The sequence below is a fragment of the Amblyraja radiata genome, chromosome 9 (assembly GCF_010909765.2).
Source record: "Amblyraja radiata isolate CabotCenter1 chromosome 9, sAmbRad1.1.pri, whole genome shotgun sequence".
NCBI classification, from domain to species: Eukaryota; Metazoa; Chordata; class Chondrichthyes; order Rajiformes; family Rajidae; genus Amblyraja; species Amblyraja radiata.
Window position 1 is genome coordinate 73,442,946 of NC_045964.1, and position 16,946 is coordinate 73,459,891.

Genomic DNA, 16,946 nt, shown 5'->3' on the forward strand with positions numbered 1-16,946 from the left:
CTAAACCTACAAGTAAAAAAAGTATCGATTTTTTCCATGGTGACCTTTTTTTACTCGCGGGCATTTTTCAACACCATATAACCATATAACAATTACAGCACGGAAACAGGCCATCTCGACCCTTCTAGTCCGTGCCGAACACGTATTCTCCCCTAGTCCCATACACCTGCGTTCAGACCATAACCCTCCATTCCTTTCCCGTCCATATAACTATCCAATTTATTTTTAAATGATAAAAACGAACCTGCCTCCACCACCTTCACTGGAAGCTCATTCCACACAGCCACCACTCTCTGAGTAAAGAAGTTCCCCCTCATGTTACCCCTAAACTTCTGTCCCTTAATTCTCAAGTCATGTCCCCTTGTTTGAAACTTCCCTACTCTCAGTGGGAAAAGCTTATCCACGTCAACTCTGTCTATCCCTCTCATCATTTTAAAGACCTCTATCAAGTCCCCCCTTAACCTTCTGCGCTCCAAAGAATAAAGCCCTAACTTGTTCAACCTTTCTCTGTAACTTAGTTGCTGAAACCCAGGCAACATTCTAGTAAATCTCCTCTGTATTCTCTCTATTTTGTTGACATCCTTCCTATAATTAGGCGACCAAAATTGTACACCATACTCCAAAATTGGCCTCACCAATGCCTTGTACAATTTTAACATTACATCCCAACTTCTATACTCAATGCTCTGATTTATAAAGGCCAGCACACCAAAAGCTTTCTTTACCACCCTATCTACATGAGATTCCACTTTCAGGAAACTGTGCACAGTTATTCCCAGATCCCTCTGTTCACCTGCATTCTTCAATTCCCTACCATTTACCATTTCAACACGTTGAAAAATACGCCGCGACTTAGCTGAGGCCTCGAGTACACGGGGACTACTCTCGAGCATGAAGGTGAGTTACAAAGACCTCTTACGACCTCAGGTCGACCATGCTTCGAGTATGAGTCGAGGGCAAACTCGCCAGAAGTCGCGGATTAGGTCGCCCAAGTGGTACAGCCCCTTAAGGGAAACCTCCAAAAAGGGAAGAATTATTTTCACCATTCACAATCTTGTAAGGAGATCATTAACATTTTAATCTTTCCTATCCCTCTGGTAACTGGCTTCAAGGTATCCCACATAAAAACAGCAGGACATATCTAAATTCTGACGTACTAATGATATCGCGTGATTAGATTATTTCTGGAAGTGCAGGTTTAATCATCAGTGTCATAGAGTCATAGAGTGATACAGTGTGGAAACAGGCCCTTTGGCCCAACTTGCCCACACCAGCCGACGTGTCCCAGCTACACTAGTCCCTCCTGCCCGCATTTGGTCCATATCCCTCGTAACCTGTCCTATCCAGTGGATACTACCTTGTGCAGCTGCATTCCAATATTATCATTCATTCTCCTCTTGAAGGAACTACTAAATACTTGAAGTTAATTATTTTACCTTACAGTCTTATTGCAAAAAAATAGATTAACAACTAAAGGTCTACTAGTGATTGCATTGTTGAAGAGAACATTTAAAGAATTTGCAATCTTATAATTAAAATAACTTTACCCCCTTTATCAAAACCACACCAAGGACATGGTAAAAAATTCTGTCTTATATCAATTCTATTTAAATTGCACGATCCTACAAAATTCAACACATTACAAATTACTTTGGACAGCAGATCCACAAAGCTGTTCACACTTCATTATTATGAAGAACCTCCACCGTTTTCATATCCACTTTCAATAGACTATAGACAATAGACAATAGGTGCAGGAGTAGGCCATTCGGCCCTTCGAACCAGCTCCGCCATTCAACATGATCATGGATGATCATCCGCAATCAGTATCCCGTTCCTGCCTTCTCCCCATAGCCCCTGACTCCACTATCTATCTAACTCTCTCTTGAAAGCATCCAGAGAATTGGCCTCCACTGCCTTCTGAGGCAGAGAATTCCACAGATTCTCAACCCTCTGTGTCAAAAAGCCTCATCTCCGTTCTAAATGGCTTATCCCTTATTCTTAAACTGTGGCCCCTGGTTCTGGACTCCCCAACATCGGGAACATGTTTCCTGCCTCTAGCGTGTCCAAACCCTTAATAATGTTATATGTTCCTTTGGTTATTACATTTTATCAAAGAGATAGCTGGGACTAGGACAATTGTGTTGGGTTACTTTCATTATTTTACCGCGTGAAAATCTCTCAAAACCTTAGGCTAATACTTATGGCCAAGACAAAACTTGTGGAAGTATCTCAAATGAGGGACATAGTTACAAGGTTAAGGGATGGGTGCTAAAAGCAGAGGTAAAAGTGAACCAACTTCTCACAGTGGATGGTGAATCTCTGGAAACTAAATCGTTGGGGCTCAATGAAGGGGAAGTAGATAATTTTCTGAAAGAGCCCTGGGTCAGAGCAACAAAAAGCTTTATCTGTAGAAAGCATGGATGTAAATATTGTCTTATATATGACTAAATAGGATATTGCAAGCTGAACCTGTGGCAGAATACTTGGCGAGAGTATATATGAAAGTAGTGGTAGTGGAAGCTAAAGATAGAGAGGATCTAATAGTAGATGCAGCATGCTAGAACTGCAGAATACAACATCTTAAAGCAGCATTCCAGGTATGGAAGTGACTTCGAAGGCCATTGCAGTAGCTCCATACAGATCATAGGGAAGACATGGACAGTTTAAACATAAAATAGGTCACGTGATTGTAAGATAGAAAAATTAAGATCTATCTTGTCAAACAATGATGCAGAAATTGCATCGGACGATGGTTCACAGTTAAAATCTTTTCAGTTTGTATGTACTGTGATGTTTTCTTTCTAAGATTTTATGGTGGTTTGTGTTGGTAGGAGTTTTTTTATAAATTGATGCCAATGGTAGCACTAAATGTTATGACTGGCAGTAAGTATTAGATTTCCCACACTATAGCTACATAGTGTGCAAATGAGGAGGATATAATAGATGATGGTGATTTAAAGCAGATACAACATTAATAGTAAGGAACATATTATTTTTTGTAGCATTAAAGGCCTGATAAATTATGCAAAAGGAAATTTAACAAAACGAACTTTGGAAATAACTGTTGGACATAAAAATGTAAAAAGAAAGTCAATAACAATGATTATACTATCCTACTCAAATAATGATTATTTGTAAGCATCCTATAGAACATGCAACGTACAGTATAGCACAGGTACAGATCCTTCCGCCCACAATGCCCGTGCTGAACCTGATGCCAAGTTAAATTAATGTCCTCTACCTGCACACAATCTCCTCTCCCTGCATATCTACGCATGGCACCCAGCCCAGGCGACTACTTGCATGCGAGCCACAAACTCTCGAATGCCACCTTCGTATCTGTCTCCACCACTACCCTTGGCAGGACATTCCAAGCACCCAACACTCTCTGTGTAAAAAACATGCCCCACACACCTCCTTTGTACTTTGCTCCTATCACCTTAAAGCTATGCCCTCCAGTCTTTGATAGAGAAAAAGTTTCTGACTCTTTACCCTACCTATGCTTCTCATAATTTCATACAATTCTATCAGGTCTCCCCTTAGCCTCCGATGTTCCAGAGAGAATCATCCAGGATGTCTCAATAGTATTGAGACTTTAAGAAACTAAATTTGGGACGACAGATGGCACAATGGGCTAAGTGTTCGGCTGGCAACCGGAAGGTAGCCGGTTCGAATCCCGCTTGGAGTGCATACTGTCGTTGTGTCCTTGGGCAAGACACTTCACCCACCTTTGCCTGTGTGCGAATATGTGTGAGTGATTGGTGGTGGTCGGAGGGGCCGTAGGCGCAGATTGGCAGCCACGCTTCCGTCAGTCTGCCCCAGGGCAGCTGTGGCTACAGAAGTAGCTTACCACCACCGAGTGTGACTGAGGAGTGAATGAATAATGCGATGTAAAGCGCCTTGAGTATTAGAAAGGCGCTATATAAATCCCACCCATTATTATTATTATTAAATCTTAAAGAATCCACTGTTCATAACATAATACAAAATTTAAATGCTGTGGCAATAGTACACTATCTGCTATTTTGGATCATTCACAGCAGCTTATAAATCTACAACACATTTTGCTGAACATTCAAAGCTATCTAACAAACAGCTACTTAGCCTAAGTCCACCTCTACTTAATACATAGGCCTCGACTCTTTAACGCTTTTAATCAGTGACACAGTGTAGCGGTAGTGTTGCTGCCTGACAGCCCCAGAGACCCAGGTTCGATCTTGACTACGGGTGCTGATTGTACGTAGTTTGCACGTTCTCCCTGCGACTGCATGAGTTTTCTCCAGGTGCTCTTGTTTCCTCCCACATCACAAAGATGTGCAGGTTTGTAGGTTAATAGGCCTCTGTAAATTCTCCCTAGTGTGTAGGATAAAATTAGTGTATCGGTGATTGTTGGTCGGTGCAGATTCAGTGGGTCTGTTTCCACACTATATTTCAAAACTAAACTAAGTACTCATCAAGGAAATTATTTAATTTGTCATGAGATTCTGCTCCCACTGCCTTTCCAGAAGAAACAATGGTAACCCAACCCATCTCTTTACACCTGGCCATGTCTTTGTAATTTTCTTCTGAACGTCATCAATGATCATAATGTCCTTCCTGCATTGCAATGATAAAAACTGTACACAGTACACTGAATGTGCATACATTACCAGCACTATCTCCTCACTCTAAGACTGAATATCTTACCCGATAAGACAATCTTATTCTGGATATGCAAATATTAAAACACAATACTTCAAAGGTAAAGACTGGTAAGTATTCAAAGCTCAATGGCATTCAATTGTTTTCTTTTAAAAAAAGCATAATTGCAGTTCCTCATCACGTTGATGACATTAAGCAGAAAGATGAGCAGTGTGGCTAATGGCAAATGGTAAAATAAAAAATCTCATTTATAAACCTTTCCACAAAATAATAAAAATCTACGAAAACTAGACCATAGAGGTGGTCACTTTAAATTTTGAGTTCTTGCGTAAGTTAAAATCAAGTTTATGCTTTCACTATATAAGATTACTTCATTGCAGTTTTTCATCAAGCATTTACACAAAAATGATCTTTGTTTCGCATGCCAACGAAAACTTTTTTTAAATCCATAACTTACATTTCCGACAACAGTAATGGAAAGTTTGTGCAGTAGAGGAAAATTTGATTGTGCAAAACATTTACAGTACCCTTTTAAACCAAGGACAGATTTGTTTTGTTTCATGGATCCTTTTTCTCTCTGTCCAAACTGTTATTTATCCATTTTTCTGCATCTACTTAACCTCTCAAGAATGTTGTTGCCATTATATTGAATTACATTACAGAACAAATGACTGCTTCATAAAGCAGACCAAATCTGCATAAAGGTAACATAAAAAACAGATAACATTTCTATTCATCATTTTGTTTTCGTGGTCAAAGTCATGAATGACATACAACTCATAAAATCGGCATGGTTAAAGCATGAATTTCCAATCTGCAATGCAAAATATTGTATGTGAAAGCAAAGCAAGATTGGGTCAATATAAGAAAGAATGCACATCCAGCATCTTCCGCATGCATAATATATATATTATATATACTAAAGATGCAAGTATAATCATATTTTTAAAGGAAATATTAGATTATTGCTGCAATTAAGAGTTGCAATGTTTCAAGCAATACATATAGTTCATACAACCCAACTCCTCTTGGCTTTGGTTAATCTGCATCAAGATGCCTTAATCTAGTAACTGTGTAGGAAAGAACTGCAGATGCTGGTTTAAATAAAAGGCAGACACAAAATGCTGGTGTAACTCAGCGGGGCAGAGAGCATCTCTGGAAAGAAGGAATGAGTGATGAGTGAGGAGAGGGGGGAGAGGAGAGGGAGGGGGGGAGAGGAGAGGGAGGGGGGGGGGGGGGGAGAGAGTGCCTTTTTACTTCAACCCAAACCCAAACAACCGTTTGCAGGCAGTGCTTTTTTACCTCTAACCATATTTTCATTTTCAAACCAAATTAAGGGTACTCACAGTGCTGTAGACATTTGTCAGTGTCATTCAAAGCTCTGATTGAGGCACACCACTTGCAGAGACTGATTGAGGCACACCACTTCCTGGTTTTATAGTCCTTCCCCCTCCCTCCAGCAGGGGCAGCAGTGAGAATGGGGAATGTTGTAAAAACATTAATATCTCTGTCAATTTTCATCGACGGGAAAAATCCTCGGCACACATGCGGCGGAGGGGGGCTCTGAGCGAGGTGGCCAAAAATGACGGCCGTAGGTGGCGGCGTACTCTCGGAAACCGCAGCACAGAAGGCCAAAACCGGTCAAGAACAGAGTTTTAGTAATATAGATTAATAACCTGCATGTAGTGTAACTTTATTTTGCTGAATATAGTAACAGAATAGTATCTTGGGCATGGCATATATCCTGTGCAGGTGGAATAGAGTTAGAGCTCTAAGGGCTAGTGGAATCAAGGGATATGGGGAAAAGGCAGGCACGGGTTATTGATTGGGGACGATCAGCCATGATCACAATGAATGGCGGTGCTGGCTCGAAGGGCCGAATGGCCTCCACCTGCACCTATTTTCTATGTCTATGTTTCTATGAATACATTTTAGCCTAGTGTTCACTCCCATTCCATTAACTCATAAATTTGCAATCATTGGATTTTTTACCAATGTAGTTGCCTGAAACACTGGCAAACTCATGAGCACATATTATAATGTAAATGCAGTCGGTAACTTGGCAATCAAACAAAAATGACTGCATCTTGGAATAAGCTGGCAGAAACATGACAATGAATCACAAGATGAAAACCAAAACCAAAACCAAAACTTTTCTTACCTTCTTCTGACAAATAGCAGAAATTTCAGCTGCAAAGGTGAAGAAATACAAACAAATTAACTCCTCTAAACAAATCGCAATCATTGTAGGATTGAGCATCAAGAGGCAGATGACCAAATTTGCACAATAAAATTCTGCCAATGCTTTAATCAAACAGCTATAAATAAGTAAACATATGGAAATAATCGTTTAATAACTGCAGATTCTCTGGAGAACCCAATATGTGGGCAACATGATGTCTCTCTATTTACATTGATATTCAACAAGAAAGAAAGGCCTTCCAGCCCACCACATCCATGCTTACCATCAAAAAGTACATGTCTATACTATTCCATATCGTAACAATTGGCATGGCCTCTAAACTCTATTGAATAAAGATAAGGCAGTCCTCATGTTATGTAAGGAATCCATTCCTGAGAACTATCCGAAAACAGGTTAGGAATGAAGGCCACATTTTGAGCACCATGTACAGTTCTGGTCACCCTGCTGTAGAAAGGGTGCAAAAAGGATTTACAAGTATGATCTGGAGGGCATGAGATATGAGGGGTGGCTGGAAAGTCTGGGTCTTTTTCCCCTGGATTGTTGAAGGCTGAGGGGTGATCTTATATAAATATGTAGAATCGTGAAGGGGATAAATAAGGTGAATAGCCTCAGTATTTTTCCCTAAGGTAAGAGATTCAAAAAAGTGCAAGGCATTAGTTTAGGTTGAGAGGGGATAGATTTAAAAAGGATAGCCAGAGGCAACTTTCTCACACAAAGAACGGTGGTAGGACTGATCAGTGACAACGATGAGTCAGCCTACAGAGAGGAGGTCCAGCACCTGACAACCTGGTGTGCCAACAATAACCTCGTCCTCAACTCCAAGAAGGCGAAGGAAATTATTGTCGACTTCAGGAAGGTCAGAGGAGGCAGACATACCCCCATCCATATAAACGGGACTGAGGTGGAGCGCGTCTCCAGCTACAAATTCCTCGGGGTACATATCTCGGAGGATTTGTCCTGGTCCCTCAACACCTCCAAGCTGATCAAAAAGGCACAGCAGCGCCTTTACTTCCTGAGGAGGCTCAAGAAAGCCCACCTGTCCCCCCAGATACTGACCAACTTCTACCGCTGTACCATCGAGAGCATCCTGACCGCCTGCTTCACGGTATGGTACAGCAGCTGCACTGTTGCGGACAGGAAGGCACTACAACGGGTGGTGATAACCGCGCAGCACATCATCGGTGCCCCGCTCCCTGCCATGGATGCCCTCCACCGAAAACCGTGTCTGAGACGGGCTGGGAAGATCATTAAAGACCCCTCCCACCCCAACCATGGACTGTTTGCCCTCCTCCCATCAGGGAGACGGTACAGGAGCCTCAGGTCTCGTACCAGTAGGATGAGGAACAGCTTCTACAATTATACCATCACATTGCTGAACTCGGAGTCCCGCCGATAGATTTCTCCGGTCCCTCCGTCCCCATTGTTTAATTATTCTGTATTTTTGATTATTCTGTATCTTCTTTTTTTTAAATTTCTATATTGCACTACTACTACGGACTGACGCTAAACTGCATTTCGTTGTACCCATACTCAGTATTTGTGCAATGACATTAAAGTTGAATTGAATTGAATTGAATTGAATTGCATTGCATGCATGGAATGGGCCGCCAAAGGAAGTGGCAGAAGCGGGTACAATTACGACATTTCAAAGATAGGCAGGTGGATGGATAGAAAAGATTGAAGGATATGGGCCATGTCCAGGAAGGCTTTGTTATTCCACTTGGTTGGCATGGACCAGTTGGGCCAAAGGGCCTGTTTCCGTGCTGTGGAGCTTCAATGAAGTATCAATGGGAATGATTTCCTGGTCAGATTCCAAAGCAAATCTCTTTAGTGGCCACCCACTGTGAACTGGAAAACTGCGTTCTTAAACACAAGTCATCTCGCCATTTGCTTCTGGGAGGCTGCATGTAAACTCTTTTTTTTTTGCAACTGATTACCTTTTGAGTTATCTAGTTGATACCCCTTTTGTATAACCCCTGAAGATGTGTGCAATTATGTGACTAATTTTTCCTTTTTGAAAAATCCTTTAAAAAGTTATGGGAGAATTTACGCAAAGTAAGATTTCCAAAAGTCAGGTCTTCCCTAACCCAGGGAGCCCCTGCATTCATTTAGATACTATTAAATGTTGAGAGTATGCCTGCCTCCACTCGGCAGTGCATTCCTTATTCCAACCACTCACTGGATGAACAGTGCTCCCTTAGATCCCAAAACCTTTTATGCCATTGCTAAATCTGTCTAGTTTTAGATATCTCTGCCTTGGGGAATGTTTACAAGTATATTTGATCAGTGCCACTCACTACATACAGTGTGCATGTCACTTCAAATGGTCATTCCAACCATTGTTCAAGAATTGGTGTTATAGCCATTGCCAACATTGGTCGCAACCTAACATCTAATCCATTATAGGTCCCATGGCTGACCGCAGCACAGGCCATGAATGTTGATAGACACAAAAAGCTGGAGTAACTCAGCGGGTCAGACAGCTTCTCTGGATGAAAGGAATAGGTGATGTTTCAGGTCGAGACATTTCAGTCCAAAGTAGGGTCTCGACCCAAAATGTCACCTATTCCTTTTCTCCAGAGATGCTGCTTGACCCGCTGAGTTACTCCAGCTTTTTGTGTCTGTCTTCAGTTTAACTAGCATCTGCAGTTCCTCCTTACATACCATGCATGGTAACGTCATCTCTGTCGGAAATATGCCAGCTAGATCAATGATTCATAAAGGGACCACATCAGGCTGCCTCGTGAAAAACAAATTTAATCTTATCTTTACTTAACAGAATGTTATTAATTCATTGGCCACTGACAGCTTCCTTTCTCCACCACCAGGCCCCAAACTCCACATCACCGGATGACCTCAGCAGCCAGCCAATCTTACAGTTTTATGCCTCAAATCTAATTAGGCATATACAGCATGCATTTAATTTGGAGGCCTTTCAATTCCTGGATTAATATGTCTACATAACTTAGAAATGGAGCATTTAAGATTTTTTTAAATGTGTGTTTAAAAAGAATAACTTGTATTTAAACAATATCTTTCAAATTCACAATATATCTCACAAAGCATTAAACCCATTGCTTCACCATTGTCCTGTCATGCCACATTGGAAGCAATACATTGGCACAACTAAACTCAAAGCTGTTTTTCACTGTAGCTCAGTACATGTGATAATAATAATAAACCAACCAGAAGAAATCAAAACAACTTTTATTGTTTTATTTGTTCTTCAGATAGAGAATCAGCTACTAAATTGCTGCTGACATCTCTGGTCAGCTTCCAATACTTCAAAAGAAATTAACATTAAAATAGACTTTAAAAACATGTGTTTCAGATCAGGAAAGCTCTTCAAAACAAAAGACCCTGTCCAAACAAAATAATAATTATTGAGTTAATGCACATTAAAGAATCACTAAAACAAATCTAATCCTATCCAAACAAGTGGCAGGATAGAACCTTAACGGCCAGTCCACAATTCATCAATTGCAGATGATTTTGGAACCACAGACAATCCTACACTTTATGCCAATTCCCAGATTGACTTGAAGGACTAATAATAAAAAAAGTCTGGTATTCAACAACGAGATGCTTCTTTTATTGCAGTGGAAAGTTGCGAAGAGGAAATTAAGATTTAGTTGTTGTTGTTTTTTAAATCACGTACAAGCCTGCTTGTAGATGCAATCATCTAGGTACTGCAGTATCCTTAAGGCAGTACAGTAAAACCTCGATTTAACGCACCTCTTTATAACAGATTTCAATTATAGCAAACAGACCTACCGACCTTCCAGACCGGGCTGCCAATGCCATCCCCAGGCCAGTCCAGACCGACTAATGCCACTCTATCCCTTGCTTTTGCTCTCTCCCCATCCCTCCCCTTCCCAGTTCTCTGACCAGTCTGACAGGCCCCGATTACATTTTATCTCTGTTTGCTTCATTGTTACCTTCTCATAGATACACAGATACATAGAAAATAGGTGCAGGAGTAGGCCATTCGGCCCTTCGAGCCTGCACCGCCATTTAATCTGATCATGGCTGATCATCCAAATTAACCAGTTACAATGATCTATTTAACATTTTCCCTGATCACCTTGATCTCCCGTTCTCACACATTATACATCCTTATCTCTGTATCTCCCCTCCCCTGACTCTCAGTCTGAAGAAGGATCTCGACCCGAAACGTCACCCATTCCTTCCCTCCAGAGATGCTGCCTGTCCTGCTCAGTTACTCCAGCATTTTGTGTCGATCCTTGATTGAAACCAGCACCTCCAGAAACCAGCACTTTACATTTGACTCCTCCCATTTCCTCCAAACACAAGGCGTAGCTATGGCACACGCATGGGCCCCAGCTACGCCTGCCTCTTTGTCGGGTACGTTGAACAATCCATGTTCGAGACGTACCAGGGCCCCATCCCCGACCTCTACCTCCGTTACATTGACGACTGCTTTGGCGCCACCTCCTGCACCTACACACAACTGACTGACTTCATCCACTTCACCACCAACTTCCATCCGGCACTCCAATACACCTGGACGATTACCGACACGTCCCTACCATTACTTGACCTCACCATCTCCATCGCAGGGGACAGACTCCTGACCGACATACATTACAAACCCACTGACTCACATGGCTATCTGGACTACACGTCTTCCCACCCTGCCCCCTGTAAAGACTCCATCCCCTACTCCCAATTCCTCCGCCTACGCCGCATCTGTTCCCAGGATGAGACATTTCATACCAGGGCATCGGAAATGTCCTCGTTCTTCAGGGAACGGGGATTCCCCTCCGCCACCATAGATGAGGCTCACACCAGGGTCTCATCCATACCCCGTAACACTGCTCTCTCTCCCCATCCCCGCACACGCAACAAGGGCAGAGTCCCTCTGGTCCTCACCTTTCACCCCATCAGCCGGCAAATACAACACATAATCCTCCGCCATTTCCGCCACCTCCAACGTGACCCCACCACTCGCCACATCTTCCCATCTCCCCCCATGTCTGCCTTCTGCAAAGACCGCTCCCTCCGCAACTCCCTCGTCAATTCTTCCCTTCCCTCCCGCACCACCCCCACCCCCGGCCCTTTCCGTTGCAACCGCAAGAAATGCAACACCTGTCCCTTCACCTCCCCCCTCGACTCCATCCAAGGTCCCAAGCAGTCGTTCCAGGTGCGACAAAGGTTCACCTGTATCTCCTCCAACCTCATCTACTGCATCCGCTGCTCTAGATGTCAGCTGATTTACATCGGTGAGACCAAGCGTAGGTTGGGCGATCGTTTCGCCGAACAACTCCGCTCAGTCCGCAATAACCTACCTGACCTCCCGGTGGCTCAGCACTTCAACACCCCCTCCCATTCCCAATCCGACCTCTCTGTCCTGGGTCTCCTCCATTGCCAGAGTGAGCAACAGCGGAAATTGGAGGAACAGCACCTCATATTCCGTCTGGGGACCTTGCGTCCTTATGGCATTAACATAGAATTCTCCCAATTTGGCTAGCCCTTGCTGTCTCCTCCCCTTCCTTAACCCTCTAGCTGTCTCCTCCCACCCTCCCATCCGCCCGCCCTCGGGCTCCTCCTCCTCCTCCCCTTTTCCCTCTTTCTTTCCCCCCCCCCCCACCCCCCATCAGTCTGAAGAAGGGTTTCGGCCCGAAACGTCGCCTATTTCCTTCGCTCCATAGATGCTGCTGCACCCGCTGAGTTTCCCCAGCAATTTTGTGTACCTCCAGTTCCTTCCTACACACTACCTACTGCTGCCACCCCTGGTCCGCAACGCCTCCCCAGCTGATTCCAGGTCTGATCTACTGCTGCCACCCCCACCCACAACACCTCCCTGACCTCTTCCAGACTGCGCCTGCTGCCGCCGCCCCACCTTGCCTGCACTCTGGCCTCCTGCGGGCCGCGACCAATGACTCCACGATCCTCACCTCTCCCCGGCCAGTAGGCGGGGGCCGTCAATGCACCTGGAACCCAGTTCCGGGCTGAGAGTCTGAAGAAGGGTCCCGACCCGAAACGTCACCTATCCACACTGCCTGACCTACTGTGTTGCTCCAGCACTTTGTGTCCTTTTGTGTCTTGACCAACAACTATAATTGTTTGTTTCTAGTACTTGTACAATAATAATCCCTTACTTGGTTATAACCAGAGCCAGGATGTTTAGCACTAAAAAATTCTGAAATAGGCAGGCAAGAAGGCATAATAAAATTACAAAAAGACACGAAAAAAGCATTTATTGACAAAAAAAGGCATAAAAATCTTCCTGCATCTAGCCTGTCCAACCCCTTAAGAATTTTGTACATTTCTATAAGATCCCCTCTCAATCTTCTAAATTCTAGTGAGTACAAACCGAGTCTATCCAGTCTTTCTTCATATGAAAGTCCTGACATCCCAGGAATCAGTCTGGTGAACCTCCTCAGTACTCCCTCTATGGCAAGAATGTCCTTCCTCAGATCAGGAGACCAAAACTGTACGCAATACTCCAGGTGTGGTCTCACCAAGACCCTGTACAACTGCAGTAGAACCTCCCTGCTCCTGTACTCAAATCCTTTTGCTATGAATGCTAACATACCATTCGCCTTCTTCACTGCCTGCTGCACCTGCATGCCTACTTTTAATGACTGGTGTACCATGACACCCAGGTCTCGTTGCATCACCCCCTTTCCTAATCGGCCACCATTCAGATAATAATCTACTTTCCTGTTTTTGCCACCAAAGTGGATAACCTCACATTTATCCACATTATACTGCATCTGCCATGCATTTGCCCACTCACCCAGCCTATCCAAGTCACCTTGCAGCCTCCTAGCATCCTCCTCACAGCTAACACTGCCCCCCAGCTTCGTGTCATCCGCAAACTTGGAGATGTTGCATTCAATTCCCTCGTCCAAATCATTAATATATATCGTAAATAGCTGGGGTCCCAGAACTGAGCCTTGTGGTACCCCACTAGTCACTGCCTGCCATTGTGAAAAGGACCCGTTTACTCCTATTCTTTGCTTCCTGTCTGCCAGCCAGTTCTCTATCCACATCAATACTGAACCCCCAATACCGTATGCTTTAAGTTTGTATACTAATCTCTTATGTGGGACCTTGTCGAAAGCCTTCTGAAAGTCCAGATATAACACATCCACTGGTTCTCCCTTATCCACTCTACTAGTTACATCCTCTAAATATTCTATAAGATTTGTCAGACATGATTTACCTTTCATAAATCCATGCTGACTTTGTCCAATGATTTCACCACTTTCCAAATGTGCTGCTATCCCATCTTTAATAACTGACTCTAGCAGTTTCCCCACTACCGATGTTAGACTAACTGGTCTGTAATTCCCCGTTTTCTCTCTCCCTCTCTTTTTAAAAAGTGGGGTTACATTAGCTACCCTCCAATCCTCAAGAACTACTCCAGAATCTAAAGAGTTTTGAAAAATTATCACTAATGCATCCACTATTTCTCGGGTTACTCCCTTAAGTACTCTGGGATGCAGCCTATCTGGCCCTGGGGATTTATCGGCCTTTAATCCATTCAATTTACCTAACACCACTTCCCGGCTAACCTGGATTTCACTCAGTTCCTCCATCTCATTTGACCCCCGGTCCCCTGCTATTTTCAGCAGATTATTTAAGTTTTCCTTAGTGAAGACAGAACCAAAGTAGTTATTCAATTGGTCTGCCATGTCCTTGTTCCCTATGATCAATTCACCTGTTTCTGACTGCAAGGGACCTACATTTGTTTTAACTAATTTTTTTCTCTTCACATATCTATAAAAACTTTTGCAGTCAGTTTTTATGTTCCCTGCCAGTTTTCTTTCATAATCTATTTTCCCTTTCCTAATTAAGCCCTTTGTCCTCCTCTGCTGGACTGAATTTCTCCCAGTCCTCTGGTAGGCTGCTTTTTCTGGCTAATTTGTATGTTTCATCTTTTGTTTTGATACTATCCCTGATTTGCCTTGTTATCCATGGATGCACTCCCTTCCCCGATTTATTATTTTGCCAAACTGGGATGAACAATTGTTGTAGTTCATCCATGCAGTCTTTAAATGCCTTCCATTGCATATCCACCGTCAACCCTTTAAGAATCAATTGCCAGTCTATCTTGGCCAATTCACGTCAGTTGTGAAAAACTTATTTCTACCTCTAGACTCTATTTTCATATCGATATCTTGTGCATTACAACTACCTTTGAGAACTATAGCTAAGTTTTCTATTTCTTCAATATCTTTGTTCGCTAAAATCACTCTCTCACATTTTCCTTGGATATCTTTACCTACATCACCAGGAACTTTAAGAATATTGTCAGTTACTTTGTTGAAAACCTGCAAGTTATTCACTAATGTTTCACCACATTTCTCAAGGGAAGTGATAGCTGTGGGAAGTTTGCTAAATTGGAAGCAATAAACACAAGATCGTGGTGGAGGGACTTTCTCTGCATGATTTCACTGACGATCCTGACTGCAGCAGATTCTTCTTCTTCAAAACAGTCAACGATTTCTTTTATCTTTTCAAAATTTGCTGCATAGTAGAGTACAGCAGAGAGCCATGTACCCCACCTAGTCAAAACAGGCTGAGGAGGTAGCCATTCTCAGGTGCCATTTCCTTGAACAACTGCACATGTGACGGTTCTTTGAGGAAGATTTTCTTGACATTGGAAACTAGGCGATCGACATTTGGAAACAAGCTAGGTATGTGCTCGGCAATTCTATGAAGTCCTTCAGCTAAGCATGTCAAGTGCAACATTTTGGGGAATAAAACTTTAAGTCACAAACAGAAGAACATTCTCGTGTTTTATACCTTCTGGCCAAAGTATAGCAAGTGAAGATGTAAACAACTGAGCAATAGTTGAGTTGTTTGACTTCTCCAATACTTCCGATGTCGACAAATACTCCTTTGATGGTTGACCTGCCTCCAGTGTACCGATGACCACATTGGCAGCATATCTCCCCACAGTATTGGTTGTCTCATCTATTGAGATCCATATTATGTTGCGTGCAACTTCATATCTAATTTTCTGCACAACAATGTTGAAGTTGCTGTCAACATAATTTTTCCATAATGATGACTCGCTTGGTATATATTCCTCTGTGTATTTCTCTAAAAAACCTCTGAGAGATTTGTTTTCCAATTTCCACAGTGGTATTCCAGCATCAATGAACGCCTTGCACAGATCACTCAAAAACTCAGACTTGTGACTGGAGCCAACAGTAAATGAAGTGAGGAGACAAGGTTGTGTATTTTGCTTGGGTAGTCTACACCCCAGCGGTATCAACATTAACTTCTCTAATTTTAGATAGCCCTTGTCTTCTCCCTCCTCCCCCTTCCCAGCTCTCCTTCTAGTCCTACTGTCTCTGCCTCTTCCTTTATTTTTCCCGCCCCCCCCCACCCACATCTGTCTGAAGAAGGGTCTCGACCCGAAACGTCGCCTATTCCTTCTCTCCATAGATGCTGATGAGTTTCTCCAACATTTATTGTCTACCTTCGATTTCACCATTTGCAGTTCTTTCTTAAATAGATCTTGGAGAAGACTGAACCAGCGGGCAGCGGCATGAACGAATGAACGACCGATGGTGGCGCCCCTGGCTTCGCACCGGTGGTGGATGTTTTCTTGTAAGTTATGCTATGTTAACATGTTAATAATAACATTAATATTAACGTGTTAACATAGAAAACGTCATTGGTACAACTAGAGAAAATAGCACGACCTTTTAGCAAAATGGCAAAAAAAATCTGATTTCGGCACTCGGTTGTGAAAAAGGCATTATCCTGGTGAAATCATCAAAAAAGGCATGAAAAGCACATGGCATTTATGGCAAAATCCTAGCTCTAGTTATTACAGACAATCAGCAAGCAGGACACCATTCTCCCCCCCCCCCCCCCCCCCCCCCCCTCCTATGGACTGTTATAAAGAGGGTTTACTGTAATGTTACTTTCCACTACAATGCATTCAAGTTTTAAAGGGACAGCTAACAGGTTTTTATGAGATAGACGCCAAATGCTGGAGTAACCCAGCGGATCAGGTGGCATCTCTGGACAAAAGGAATAGGTGACGTTTCGAGTCAAAACCATTCCTCAGACTTCATGAGGTTTGGCTACTGAAAGGTTATATTGGTTAAAG

At 43.0% G+C, this 16,946-nt stretch overlaps 1 protein-coding gene across 5 annotated transcripts in view; it reads right to left on the reverse strand.

Moving 5' to 3' along the window:
• Positions 1–16,946, reverse strand: part of unc79 (unc-79 homolog, NALCN channel complex subunit) — a 199,382-nt gene that overhangs the window by 150,389 nt on the left and 32,047 nt on the right. For all 5 annotated transcript variants that reach the window (XM_033027737.1, XM_033027736.1, XM_033027733.1 and 2 more), the window contains exon 11: positions 6,806–6,834. In XM_033027737.1, the coding sequence (XP_032883628.1) occupies positions 6,806–6,834 (29 nt within the window). The remainder of the gene's footprint in view (positions 1–6,805; positions 6,835–16,946) is intronic.